Here is a 13,761-nt window from a genome sequence, read left to right as displayed (position 1 = left end):
CGAACACACGGGCCTACCACGTTTAAAGAGAGGGCACTTGCTCGCTCTCTTTTTCTCCCCGAGGGCTCTGACTTAACAAAGAAAGCCTCTTGTTACCAGTCCACACGTTCACCTTGGGACTGTTCCAACTTCCAGAAACAGTGGGGGAGGGTGGGGTGCGTGAGGAAGATTCCTGCCCCCCTCCACCGACATAAGGGAACCCCCTACGCTGTTGAAAGTCTTTGCAGGCGGGAAGAAACAGGAGTGGTCAGAAAAGATTCAGAACCAAGAATGTGAAGCGCTTGTAATCAAGTACAAAAAGTCTCAAACACCCCCCCCACCACCATAATAGTTTGTCCCACTCGGTGGGCCTGCCCTTCCTACAGGTGGAATATTCTAGAACCGGAAACAGCCCCCATTCCTCAGTGGCCTCCACTACCCTGTGGAGGAAGAAGGTGGAGCCAGAGTACAGCCTCATCCCCATCACCCTAAGTGGTAATAAATCCTGGCCATATCGTGTCTTGAATTTCTCCCAAAACGTGTCTTGAATTTCTCTGCCTCCAGCCCTTCCCCGCCTCCCCCTGGGCAATTTATTCCCTGGACCACTGCAGCCCTCTGACCCCAGGTTTGTTTCCTGCCCTACCCTGGCATCAGAGGGATCTGACCGTGTCTCTTTAAACTTCTAATGGTTTTTCCAGGCCTAGAGGATAAACCAGACAGCCCTCAGGTTGAGTACTACTTTGCCACTTACTGTATGACCTTGTGCTATAATTAAATTTCAGTTTTTACCTATGGGCCTAAGATGAGGACTGAATGGCAAAGCGCATGTAAAGTAGTAATGTTTTCTATGGTCCTGTTTTTGTAAAACGTACAAATCCTGTGTGTGTGTTTGCATATGTTTCTATGATCTTGGAGAAAGGAGTGGGAGCATACACATCAGACTCTCAACGCTGGGGACCTCTGGGGGGTGGAGTTGGAGGGGAAGTTGGGAAAAAGTTTTCGTCTTTTAAAATCTTGCTGTGATTTCACTTGTTACAGAGAACATATGATGCTATATGTATGCATGCATTAAAAATCTTCAGTGGTTATCTTTGGGTGGTAGAAATACAGAACTTTCTCAAAAAAACTTTATTTTATTTTTTTTTTGCGGTACGCGGGCCTCTCACTGTTGTGGCCTCTCCCGTTGCGGAGCACAGGCTCCGGACACGTAGGCCCAGTGGCCATGGCTCATGGGCCCAGCCGCTCCGCGGCACGTGGGATCCTCCCGGACGGGGGCACAAACCCGTGTCCCCTGCATCGGCAGGTGGACTCCCAACCACTGCGCCACCAGAGAAGCCCTAAAAAACTTTATTCTTTATATTTTTCTCTATTGTAAAAATTATTTATAGTAAACATGTATTATGTTTTTCAGATTTTTAAGATATTTTTTTTCCTGATAACTTCTGATCACTGTAAGCAATTTCTAAATATCTAGAAAGTAAATGTCTCCCTGTAATCCAACCCTTCCCTTCAACCTGGAAGATAACCATTGTTAGCAGTTTGATATATATCTTCCAGTGTTTTAAAGTAGGCCATAGCAAATAATTGGCAGTTTCTCAGATGAAGCATCCCATCTCTTGCCTCCTGGCTTTCACTCAGGCTGCTGCATGAGTGGATTGTCCCTCAGCGCCTCCTGCTCTCCCCACTCCCATTCTCCTCATCCATCTAAGTCCTGTTCAATTTTTATCACCCTTTCAGAACAACACTCAAGTAGTGGTTCTTCTTACAAATATTTCTTGATCCTCCAAACCCCACCTCAAGCTAGGCTGAATTGTGCCACCTTTCTGTGTCCCCATGATATCTTGTGCATACCACTCGCACTACTTTTCACACTGTATTATAATCTATGATTCTCTAATTTTTTCCCCATTAACTGGGCATTCCTTGAGGGCAGGGTCTGGATCTTAATTATTTCTGTGTTTTCAGCATCTAGCACAGTGGTAAGCATCTGATAAATTAATTATTGAATGAATTTAAATAATTCATTACATCAGTAAGGGACAAACAGGTACCTTTAAAGAGAGTTCTGTTTTCTTCTCTGAAATGCCTTTTTCTCCACACAGACTGATTTTCTGCCACCTCACAGCTTCTTATGGCAGAGACCTCGCCTTAGTATTTGAAACCAACCAATATCTGACAGATTTGGAATTTGTGAAGAATACCCTGGAAGATTCCGGAATGAAGCTTCTGTGTGAAGGATTAAAACAGCCAAACTGTATCTTACAGACATTGAGGTAACTGAGCAGGAGAATTTGTTGTCTGTGTTCATGTAATTTTTTTGTCAATTTCTTTTGTTTTGGGGGAGAGCATGAATAAGGTAATGAGGTCATTCTTCTGTTCTCTGAAGGTTGTACCGATGCCTTATCTCTCCTGCTTCTTGTGGTGCGCTAGCAGCTGTTCTCAGCACCAATCAGTGGCTCACTGAGCTGGAATTTAGTGAAACAAAACTGGAAGCTTCAGCTTTGAAATTGCTCTGTGAAGGCTTAAAAGATCCAAATTGCAAAGTACAGAAGCTCAAGTAAGTTGTCACTATTAGTTTCCATACTGCAAGAAAAAAGTTAAAAATAATGCAGCTCAAGATGGATGTTGTATGATCAAAACACATTTCAAGGAGTCATGGAGAGGAAGAATAAAAGTGGCAATAACGTTAATGACAATAATGAAAACCCACACTTACTGAGCAATTACTTTGTGCTAAGCATTCTGCTGAGTGCTTTGTATACATGATTTCCTTTAATGCGCACAACAGCTCTGAGAGATTCAGGTTACTATCCCCATTTTAGCAGATGAGGAAACAGAAACCCAAGTTCAAAAGGCTAAATAACATGGCAAAGGCACAAGTAGAAACCCAGATGTGTCTGACTTCAAAGTCCATGTGGTGACCATAATAAAAAATGTACTATATATGTATTAGTCAGGTTTCTCCAGAGAAACAGAACCAAAAAAATGTGTATAAATATATAGAGAGATTTATTTTAAGGAATTGGCTCACGCGGATTATGGCAGCTGTCAAGTACAGTATCTGCAGGGTAGGCCAGCAGACTGGAGACACAGGGAAGAGGCAGTGTTGCAGTTCAAGTCAAAAGGCAGTCCGCTGGCAGAACTCCATCTTCTTCCTGGGAGGTTGGTCTTTCTCTGTTAAACTTTCAACTGATTGGATGAGGCTCACCCACATTATGGAGGGTAGTTTACTTTACTCAAAGTGTACTGATTTAAATGTTAATTTCATCTAAAAAGTACCTTCACAGAAACATCTAGAATAATGTTTGACCAAATATCTGGTACCATGACCTAGCCAACTACTTGACACATAAAATTAACAATCACAACATATATGTGGGGTTTTCTAAAGTAAAAGCTCTTTAGCATTAAAGCTTTCTAAATCCACTTTGAAACTCATTTTTTTGGCAAAATACCTCCATTTAAAATTTCCAAGTTGGGGAAATATGGATACGTGATGTCCTTATGAGCCCCCTTCAAGACTGAGTTTGGAGCCTGGTAACTCAAGAGAAAATTGAAGACTCAGAGGTTGTAATGTATATCGTAGAAATTCTTGAAAGTGATGGAAGAGAAAGTTGATGGGAAATAGTTCAGGGAATTGGACTACCTAATATGGAGAAACAAAGATTGAGAAGACGGGAAGGTCAGTAAAAACCACTCTTTGTGTCAAAGAAAAAATGTTATATGGATGATGGTGATGAGCTGGGTCTCTCAAAGGATGGCAAATTAATTAGTAATGAACTTATAGATAAAAGAAAAGGAAAGGAAAGATCTTTTGACTGTAAACTGTATTAAGGATGATTATAGCATTTTCCCCTGTGATTCGAAAGAAGATATGAGATAGAGTGCTAAAATCCATGCAGGGAATTAAAATGAGATTAGGTCGTGTTGATATTTCCTCCCAATTCTTTTCTTTTGGGGGGCAGTCAACATGTTTTGAGTTCTCATTGGGGGACACAGTGTTGTGGGAGCAACGTACAAGTCCCTCTCATGGGTAAAAGGGGGTTGTGACATATTCAGGGTTGGGGGGGTCTCATATGGGTGAGCCTGTATTTTCTTTGCTCATGATATTTTGCGGGTAGGGAGTAGGATGATAAAGTGGCCAATTCTGTGTCTGTTCATCTTTCTTTCTCTCCAGGTTGTGTGCTAGCTTTCTCCCTGGAAGCTCAGAGACTGTTTGCAGATATCTTGCCTCTGTTCTCATTTGCAATCCAAGCCTCACTGAGCTGGACCTGAGTGAAAATCCCCTGGGGGACACAGGGGTGAAGTATCTTTGTGAGGGTCTCAGACATTCCAACTGTAAAGTAGAGAAGCTAGAGTAAGTTTTTTACAACTATCTGGCATCATCTTATAACTGTTTAACTTGTTAAATGCCTGCTGTGTGCCAGCATCTATGCTTGGTGCTTGCCAGAAGTTATTTCACGTAATTCACTCTTGAAATAACTATATAGGGTGGGTTTTCTTACCCCATTGTACAGATGAGGAAACTTTGAGGATTGGGGGGAAAAGTGACTTGTCCAAGGTCACACCATTAAAAAGTGGTATAGTCAGGATGTGACTCCAAAATCTATCTCCATACCCCATGCTCTTTCCAGTATACTACCATCCTGTGTGTTTACAGGAGTGATGCTAATTAAATATTAACTCTGTAAAGAATACTACTATGTACCCAACACTGGGCTAGATGTGGATGGAGTTATCAGAAGGACTACAAGTGACAGGGCTGCCCTTAAGGACACACAGATATGAAACAGTTAGAGAGCAACACAGTTCAACGTGTAATCAAGTGCCAAACACTGTAGAATCATTTAGAAATGCCAGATGAGCCCAGGGAAAGGGAGGAGGCTCTGTGTAAGTGGTGAGCCAGGTGCTGGAACTTGAAGGATGGCTAGGACTTAGCTAAATGGGGAGGCTGGGAGAACATTCCCGGGAAGCTAAATGACAGCAGTGGCTGATTTTTCTTCTTTGTCTCTGGGTAGCTTGAGCACATGTTACCTAACAGATGCTAGCTGTGTGGAGCTCTCTTCTTTCTTGCAAGTGAGTCAGACTTTAAAAGAGCTGTTTGTGTTTGCCAATGCCCTGGGGGACACAGGAGTACAGCATCTCTGTGAAGGTCTGCGGCATGCAAATGATATAATCGAGAATCTTGTGTAAGTGTCTGCTTGTCCTTGTCCTTCTTGTGGGCACTGGCATTTGAGGTTTGGTGGGACTCCCTGCTGCCATGGTTAACAGCCACCTTGGTGTCCCCATCCCTCCAGGCTTTCCGAATGTTCCCTCTCTGCAGCTTGTTGTGAGTCCCTCGCCCAAGTCCTGAGCTCTACCCGGAGCCTGACAAGGCTGCTTCTCATTAATAACAAAATTGAAGATTTGGGACTGAAATTGCTGTGTAAAGGATTAAAACAGCCTGACTGTCAGTTAAAGGATCTGGCGTAAGTATCGTGGACAATAGCCACAGGCAGAGTTCCTTGATGTTTCAGCAACTCCCAAAATTAAGTGATTTTTTTCTGGCCTCGTGATATAATCTCTGAGGAAACAATAAATGAAGACCCAGATAATTTAGGGGGAATAAATCTTCCCCCTCCATAATCTCTGTTTGGCCCTGGCCCAAGGGATATTTTTTACATGACACTCTGGTTTTCTTTTCTTTTTTTGTGGTACGTGGGCCTCTCACTGTTGTGGCCCCTCCCGCTGCGGAGCACAGGCTCCGGACACGCAGGCTCGGCGGCCATGGCTCACGGGCCTAGCCGCCCCGTGGCACGTGGGATCCTCCCAGACCGGGGCACGAACCCGTGTCCCCTGCATCGGCAGGCGGACTCTCAACCACTGTGCCACCAGGGAAGCCCTCTTCTCTTTTAAAAATAAATCTATTTACTTATTTATTTATTTATTTTTGGCTGCTTTGGGACTTCGTTGCTGCACGGGCTTTCTCCAGTGGTGGCAAGTGGGGGCTACTCTTGGTTGTGGTGCACAGGCTTCTCATTGCAGTGGCTTCTCTTGTTGTGGAGCACGGGCTCTAGGCGTGCGGGCTTCAGTAGTTGCGGCATGCAGGCCCAGTAGTTGTAGCTCGCGGGATCTAGAGCACAGGCTCAGTAGTTGTGGCGCACGGGCCTAGTTGCTCCGCGGCATGTGGGATCCTCCTGGACCAGGGCTCGAGCCCTTGTCCCCTGCATTGGCTGACGTATTCTTAACCACTGCACCACCAGGGAAGCCCGCCACTCTGATTTTCTAATGTGTTTCTCTAGTGGGTAATCCTAATACCTAAAGTGACCCAATGCAGATGAAATGATGCCAACCTTATCTACCTTACTTCCTGGCAGACTGTGGACCTGTCACCTGACTGGAGAGTGTTGTCAGGATTTGTGCAATGCACTGTACACCAATGAACACCTCCGAGTTCTTGACCTCAGTGACAATGCCTTAGGGGACGAGGGCATGCAGGTGCTGTGTGAAGGGCTGAAACACCCCTCCTGCAAGCTACAGACCTTGTGGTAAGTGCACAGAGACTCTTTGTACCCTGGGCTCTTGTTCCAGGCTGTATATGAAATGGAGGATGGAGGGTCACTGTGGAACTTGGTAAAACCAGTTTCTTTCTTGAATCCCCAATCCCCCATAGGCTAGCAGAATGTCATCTCACAGATGCATGCTGTGGAGCCCTCGCCTCTGTCCTCAACAGAAATGAGAACCTAACGTTGCTAGACTTAAGTGGAAATGACCTTAAGGATTTCGGAGTTCAAATGCTGTGTGATGCACTGATTCATCCAATATGTAAACTACAAACGTTCTAGTAAGTTACTGTGGTGGGGGAAGTGGGAGAGAGGGGGTTAGGACAGGCACGTTGGGTTTGATCATAGTCATTGCAGTGAGAAAAGAGAAGAAAAACTGAGGGATGTCCATGCCTAGGCAAAATATCAAAGTAAGTGAAATTACCAGTAGGCCTCTTCCTTGGACACAGGGACAAGGAGAGAGGTAGGGAACAGGTAGGTGCTGGATACCATTGCTAAGAAAAGCAACAGGGTGTAGGAAAAAGAGCATCAGATCCACATTCTGCTAGGTCTGGCTTAAATACTAGGTCTAGCATCTACTAGCTATATGACCGTGCTTACTTACTTAACCTCCCTGAACTTGAGTATCCTTGTCTATAAAATGGGGCGAACATGAGTAGTACCTGACTACCTGGTGTTAGCATGGGATTGCATGAAGTGAGACGTTAATTATGAATGTGCAGCCCCTGGCACATAGGAGGTACTCCATAAATGTTAGACCCTTTCCCTTTCTTCTTCTAATACCTGCCAGAGGGCTTGATGTTTACATGTTGAGAGTCTTCAAGACTCAGGGGGATGAAGCTGTTGCAGAATTACAGTTACAGAAAGTGGAGGTCTTCACCCTTTCGGGTCAACGTTCACCTGCCAGCTCAGCAGGCTGGCATAACACACAAAGTAATTCTTAATTAGGATATAGCTCTGCTCTGTTGGCGGCTAACCAGTGGCCAAATGGCCATTTATGTCTGGCATTCAGAACTGGAACACATAATGGAAAATAACGGCTGAGTGCAAAAATTCCACATTCCAAAGCCAATTTGATGGATTGAAGCGTAAATGAAAACAGCATAAAGGCCTGATTACAAGTCTGGCTGAAACAGAAGCTGGTTCTCTACTAGCAAAGTGAAGTCTGTTAGACTCGAGACTGTGGCAATTACTGCCCAGGAAGAGGGAATTATTCACAACATAATAAGCCTCCGGGGTTTAGGGACCTCCCTGGTGTCTTTCTCAGGAAAGGGTGACTGGAGTCTGTATTTTCAGTAGGTTGAAATAAACTCAACAATCAATCCTAATGTTTCTTTAAATACAGAGTAATTTAATGTGGTAGCACCCTGTGGTGTGTAAGCTTCAGCAAAGGTCCTAAACGACATCACAGAGAAATTATTTTGTGATGCCATTATTTATTGTAAATTGTTGCACCGTTTCCTGTTTCTCTCACCCTTTGTCTTTTAACCAATGTGCTTCCATTGTGTTTTCAGGCCAACCTTCAAACCCTTGTAATTTGTCAATCTACAAGTTGATAGCAGTGTGCAGTAGTGGCTCAAAATACAAAATGAAGGACACACGCACACACAGAGTAGACACCATTCACTGACCCCGAATAAATTTTGAACATTAGAGTGTATATAAGACAGATAACACTGAAATCAATAGAAATATATACTTGCCCAAGTAAAGTGAGAGGAAACTGTTGATCATTTAATGTGGTGGGGGGCTAGAGAGGGGATAAATCCAGGAGAGCCTCCTAAAAGGGGAGTCTTGTCTGAGAATCGGAAAGGTTGAAGGAAGAAGGTTGTTTTCTAAGAGCTCCTTCAGTATGAGGTCTGAATCTTATTCCTCATTGTATTTTCCCCATAAACTTTCTAGTTCAGTGCTTTGCGTTTAGTAAATGCATATAGGAAACCAGTTATTAATTTAGAGCATCTGGGGGCAAGGCAAGGAGACAGTTCAATAAAGACTAGGTATCTAGACCTTCAGAAGATTGAGGGGGTAAAAGGAGGTTGTGGCCTCAGAGTGACAAATGCTCACCTTCACTCATTCTACAAGCACTTGCTGAATATCTGCTATGTGCTAAGCAAATGTGCCAGGTGCTGGGAGACAAGAATGAGTAAGATGAGAGACGTGATTCGTACTCTTTAGGGACCAGTGAACCTAGTGGTAGAGACAGGCACATAAACTTATGAATGCAGTAGGGTAATCATGAAACCTTAAGGGAACCACGGCAGGAGACAACTCACCCAGCCCAGGAGGCTCGGGGAAAGATTCCTGGAGGAAGGGCCACCTGAGTTGAGTCTCGGGACTATAGCCAGGGAAATGGGGGTAAGGATGGAGAAGGGTAGTCCATGCTCAGGAGATAGCATGAGCAAAGGTAGACAATAAGCAGCATGTTTTGTGGTACTTGAGGGGGATAGAGGTGGGAAACCTCTAGGAAGTTCGCTATTGTTAGAGCATAAAGTGCAAAGCAGAATGTGTCAAGAAATGAGACTGAGGGGGTAGGCAAGGCCTTGTATGCCATGTGTGATTAGTAAGATCTGTTTGCAGAATTCTGGGTTCGAGTTCAGTTGTTACCCTTTTCTTTCACATATCTGAGTAGTAGTACATTTGGGGGCCTTTCCTCACCTTTCCAAAACTGGTTCCAAAGATGGAGCCAGTTTTGCTTCCAAAGCTGGTTGGAGAATCCGTCCACTGCTACTGCTGTTTCTTACTGCCACGTGGGGCTCATCTTGAGAACCGATGATCCTACCCAGTCCCACAGAAGCTTGGTGACTGGATGGTGATACCCTGGCTGGTGTGGATCCCTCCCAGCCCTGCAGTGCCGTTATACTTGGACTCCGAGGTTACATATATTTTAGTCCACACCCAAATGTGCAGTCATTGTTCTCTAAAGTACCATATGTGTCAGAGTGTCTGGGTCTAGAAGAGCTCTTTGAATCAGCCACAGGTATGTATGCGTGAAGCTAGTCCTTGCCCACAAAGATGTACGCCCCTGAGTTGAGTCAGGAGCCCCACTTAAGCCTTCTTCTTTCTTCAAGATATTTTATTTTTGGTGCCTTGGTGCCTTTCCCAGGCACTGGGCCTTGGATAAAGCCCCCTAGATCACCCTGACACATGTTCCTAATTCTAAATTTGGAAAGAAGGGGTTGAAAGTAGGTGGTCTCTTAACTCCCGGAAGACCTCCAGGCTTCCTAAGCATATTGACCTGCCTCTTCTCCAGCAGTGAGTTATACATGTCAGGAGGTAAGACAGCTTTTGCTAAGTCACTCAAAAAATTCTAAAGTTCCTGTTACACTACTTACCCTACAATTGCATAACTAGCAGGGCTACTCATTTCACTTTGCTAGATAAAGATTAGCTTCTATCTATTAAAAACTAAAAACTACCTCACTACACACTTGAAAGAGTTTATACCTTCTTTTGTAGTCAATACGTTTTAATCAGGGATACACATGTGGAGTTTGAAGTGCCTGCAGGACATTGTGGGAAGTTTTCTAGTAGGTAACAGTTGGATATAGGAGTGTTCCCTGGAGGTGATAGCTGAAGCCATGGCAATGGATGAGATCCTCTAGGGAGAATGAGAAGAGAAGAACCTCTGAGGAACATCTCTTGGGAATTAGACCTGGGCAGTACCAACTTTTAAGAGGTGGGTATGGAAAGGAAAACCCATGGAGAAAGCCAAGAGAGAAAGGTGTCCTGGAAGCTATGGAAGAAGTGAGTTTCAAGGAGGAATTGCTCAACAGTGTCAAATGCAGCAGCGATTTCCAAAATGATGAGTACTGCAAAGTGTCCTTTGGATTTACCAATTAGGAGGCCATAGGTGACCTTGTCAGGGGCCGTTTAGTGGTGTGATGGGGCTGGAAACCAGATTGCAGTGACTTGAGAAGATGGAAGATAAAGAAGTGGAGAAGGAGTGGAGACTACTTTTTCAAGATTTTTGTGAAAAGGAGAAGAAATGTGGGGTTGTAGGCTGGGGAGGGATTGTTCGTTTTCTCTTTTGTCTTGTTTTTTTAGGATAGGCAAATTTGTAAGCTGAGAGAAAGGAGCCCATAGAGAGGGAGAGGATATAGATACAGGATCAGGGACAGATGGACTCATGGAGCAGGGCCTTGGACAATTGCAGGGAGGGATAGGAGTGAGAGTTCAAGAGGAAGTTAAGCATTTTCTCTTTTGAGATCCGAGGAAGGGAGTTAAGGCTGAGGGAGAAGGTAGATAACTGGAGTGGATGAAGTAACTGAGTGGTGGTGTGGTGCAAGTGTGAATAGGAATCTTATCCTTAAGAACAGGAAAGAAAGGTACTGAAGGCATCTGTTGGCTTGACTTGACACAAGATTCTTTTCATTTTTCATAGCATTGATACGGATCATTTACATGAAGAAACATTCAGAAAAATAGAAGCTTTAAAAATGAGCAAGCCTGGAATCACCTGGTAGCTTCCAAGGAGAGCCCCTGAATCAGCTGCATATAGACCTCCTCTGTCTGGCACCATCTCTAACAGTTGTGCAGTATTCTTGTTCTAAACCCGTTAACCTTTGCTGAGGACGCTCGTGTGAAACAAGCAGCAGTGATTGCTATTTCTTACATAGACCCATCCACTAAATAGGATGTAAAAGGTGGAAGCACCTTAGTTGAAATGTCTTCAGCAATAATACCTTACATTCTTATATTGTGTTAAAATGTTTACTGTGTTTTTACAAAAACCTTCCAAGGTCGGAAGATGAGGCTCAGAGAAGTTGTGACAAGCTCCAAGTCACACAGCTCAGTGGGAGAGTTGGGACTAGCATCCAGCCAGGTTTCTCAATACTCAGACAGGGCAGGGAAACAATAGAAAAAAAGACATGTGAAGGAGTCCACTTAAAGAGACAAGATTCCTGAAATAATTAAAGAACAAGAGGGTGGACAAACACATGTTATATATTATGGTGCTGATTTTAAGTAAAACTGTAATTCACAAAAGAAAGTGAGAGGAATGAGTTGGGTTAATAGGTAAAGGCTTCATCGAGGTGAGACTTAATGTGGGCATTGAGAATGAATAGGATTAAGATGCGGGGAGATATACTGGCCAGTGGCTATAAGACTGCAGGCAAAAGGGCTATGTTTGTGAGCAGCTCACCAGAAGCACCTAGGGAGAGAGAAATACTTGCATTAGAGTTTCTTGAGCTGCCACAATATTCATATCCTAGGCTCCTGAGGGTGCTCTCCAGTTCCCAGGCTCCACTCCCTTTCTGAACTTTTAATACCTCCCCTATGTGTTTGTTCTTGTTCATAGACTCTTATGACTGACTCACTACTCATCCCTCACAGTGTATTCCATAGCCTAGCATGGATCCTGCACAACCCCATGTTTCTATCTCTGCCTGGCTTCCACAAAACACTAGATGAGACAAGTGGAGAAAGGGAGTGCCAGGCAAGGAAAATAGCACAGAGCCTGTAGGACCGACAGAAAAGCAGGCTGACCTGATTAAGGTGTAGAGCTGTCTCTGGAAGCTACTTACTAGCTGTGTGACCCTGAATAAGTCACTTGGATTCTTGGAGCCTCAGTTTTCTAATCTATAAAATGGGGGTAAATTGACATTAACCTTGCAGGGCTGTTGTTCCCAGCATGGTGCCTATCCCACAGTAGGTACTGATTAATGGTAGCTGTATGTATGAGTGTGTTTATAGTTGAGCTGTGTAGTCTTTGAGCCCCCAGACTGTGTAGTCAGTGTGAACTGTGCATTTGAACTAAATGTGTGTGCTGGAGGTGGTGAATCTAGTGGGGGAAGAGACACACAGTGGAAAGTTATTGCAGGCGAGAGGTCCAGCTCTCCATGTCCTCATCTATCATCAGGTATTGTTCCCTGCTGCCCTGGGAGGTGGTAACTCTCAGAGACCCGGTTTGGCCTGAGAAGAATGGTCAAGGTAGCAATTTGTTTCCAGTTTTCTCAAGTTCTTCTTTCCCTTTAGTTATTTAACACTTATTTATTGAGGATTTATTATGTGCCAGGTTTTGTGCTAAGTGTTGGCTTTACAGAGGTGAATATACCTTTTTCTGTGCACTTTCCTTACTGTGTTCTCTGACTGCCCTGGTCCCTCTGTCAGTCTGGTGAACATCTGATAAAATTCAGTCACGTTAAGGACTCAAAGATATAACGTTAAATGAAAAATTGCAGAACCCTGTGTGTGTGTGTGTGTGCGCGTGTGTGTGTGTGTGTGCGCGTGTGTGTGTGTCCTGTTTGTGTACAAAAGGATAAATATGCATGTGTATGTATGTGTCCAGAGTATGTAAGGAAGGATATATACAAGAAATTGCTAACAGAAGTTACCTCTGGCAAGAGGAAGTTGGCAAGCAGGGGTACTGGGAGAACACAAAAGGAACTTTTCATTTTCATCTATAGCCTTCTGTTTTACTTGTTTTTTACCATGTGCATGTATTACGTTTATAATTAATAAACTTGATGTTAAAAATAAAACTTATTCATACTGAGGGGTTATTTTTCTTCTTTTAAAACATGACAATTTAGAAGAAAATACAGGGCAGTCATACATGACATAAAAACCCAAAGGAAGAGAAAGATCTGACATCAAAATTAAAAATTTCTTTATGAAAAAAAATCACCATAAATAAAATTAAAAGAATATTGATAAACTGGAGGAACATATTTGTCACATGTATAAAGACAAGACTAATGTCCGTATATATAATAACAAATGTCCAAATATAAATAACAAGTCAGTATGAAAAACAAAACATAGAGGACTTCTACTTCCAGCAATAATGAAGTAACAGAGTGGATTTACCCTCTCACATGAATGACTCAAAAAATGGTCAAAATATGGGAAACAGCAGTTTCCAGACATTGGATAACAGGCAGGGTTGGGACAAAAAATAGCAAGATGGTAGTTTTGAACAGAACTGTATCAGTAGTCATATTAAAGTCAATGGTCTCACAGCAACCCAATTAAAAGGCTGAGATTGGTAGAATGGAAAAAAATCTTTTTTAAAGACTCAACCATATGCTGCTTATAGATAATCCATTTTAAATATAAAAACACAAATAGGTGAAACATAAAAGATGGGGAAAGATATACTATGTTAACATTATTTTTTAAAAAGCTAGAGTGACTGTATTATTATCAGAGAACGTACACTGCAAAGGAAAGAATATTAACAGAGGTAAAGAGGGCCATTTCATAATAATGTGGCTAATTAATCATGAGGACATAACAA

The 13,761-nt window shown here is 43.2% G+C and overlaps 1 protein-coding gene across 1 annotated transcript; it reads left to right on the top strand.

Moving 5' to 3' along the window:
• Positions 1 to 2,081: 2,081 nt before the first annotated feature.
• Positions 2,082 to 12,991, top strand: LOC112401967 (ribonuclease inhibitor-like; the record flags this gene model as incomplete). Its single annotated transcript, XM_024748494.1, has 8 exons — positions 2,082 to 2,252; positions 2,366 to 2,536; positions 4,157 to 4,336; positions 4,998 to 5,168; positions 5,277 to 5,447; positions 6,336 to 6,506; positions 6,632 to 6,802; positions 10,903 to 12,991. Coding segments are annotated over 8 exons (1,288 nt in total), but the record flags the coding sequence as incomplete, so codon positions are not given.
• Positions 12,992 to 13,761: the final 770 nt, after the last annotated feature.

The sequence above is a fragment of the Neophocaena asiaeorientalis genome, unplaced genomic scaffold, assembly GCF_003031525.2.
Source record: "Neophocaena asiaeorientalis asiaeorientalis breed wild unplaced genomic scaffold, Neophocaena_asiaeorientalis_V1.1 scaffold41, whole genome shotgun sequence".
Taxonomy (NCBI): domain Eukaryota; kingdom Metazoa; phylum Chordata; class Mammalia; order Artiodactyla; family Phocoenidae; genus Neophocaena; species Neophocaena asiaeorientalis.
This window is presented reverse-complemented; position numbering and strand designations above follow the sequence as displayed.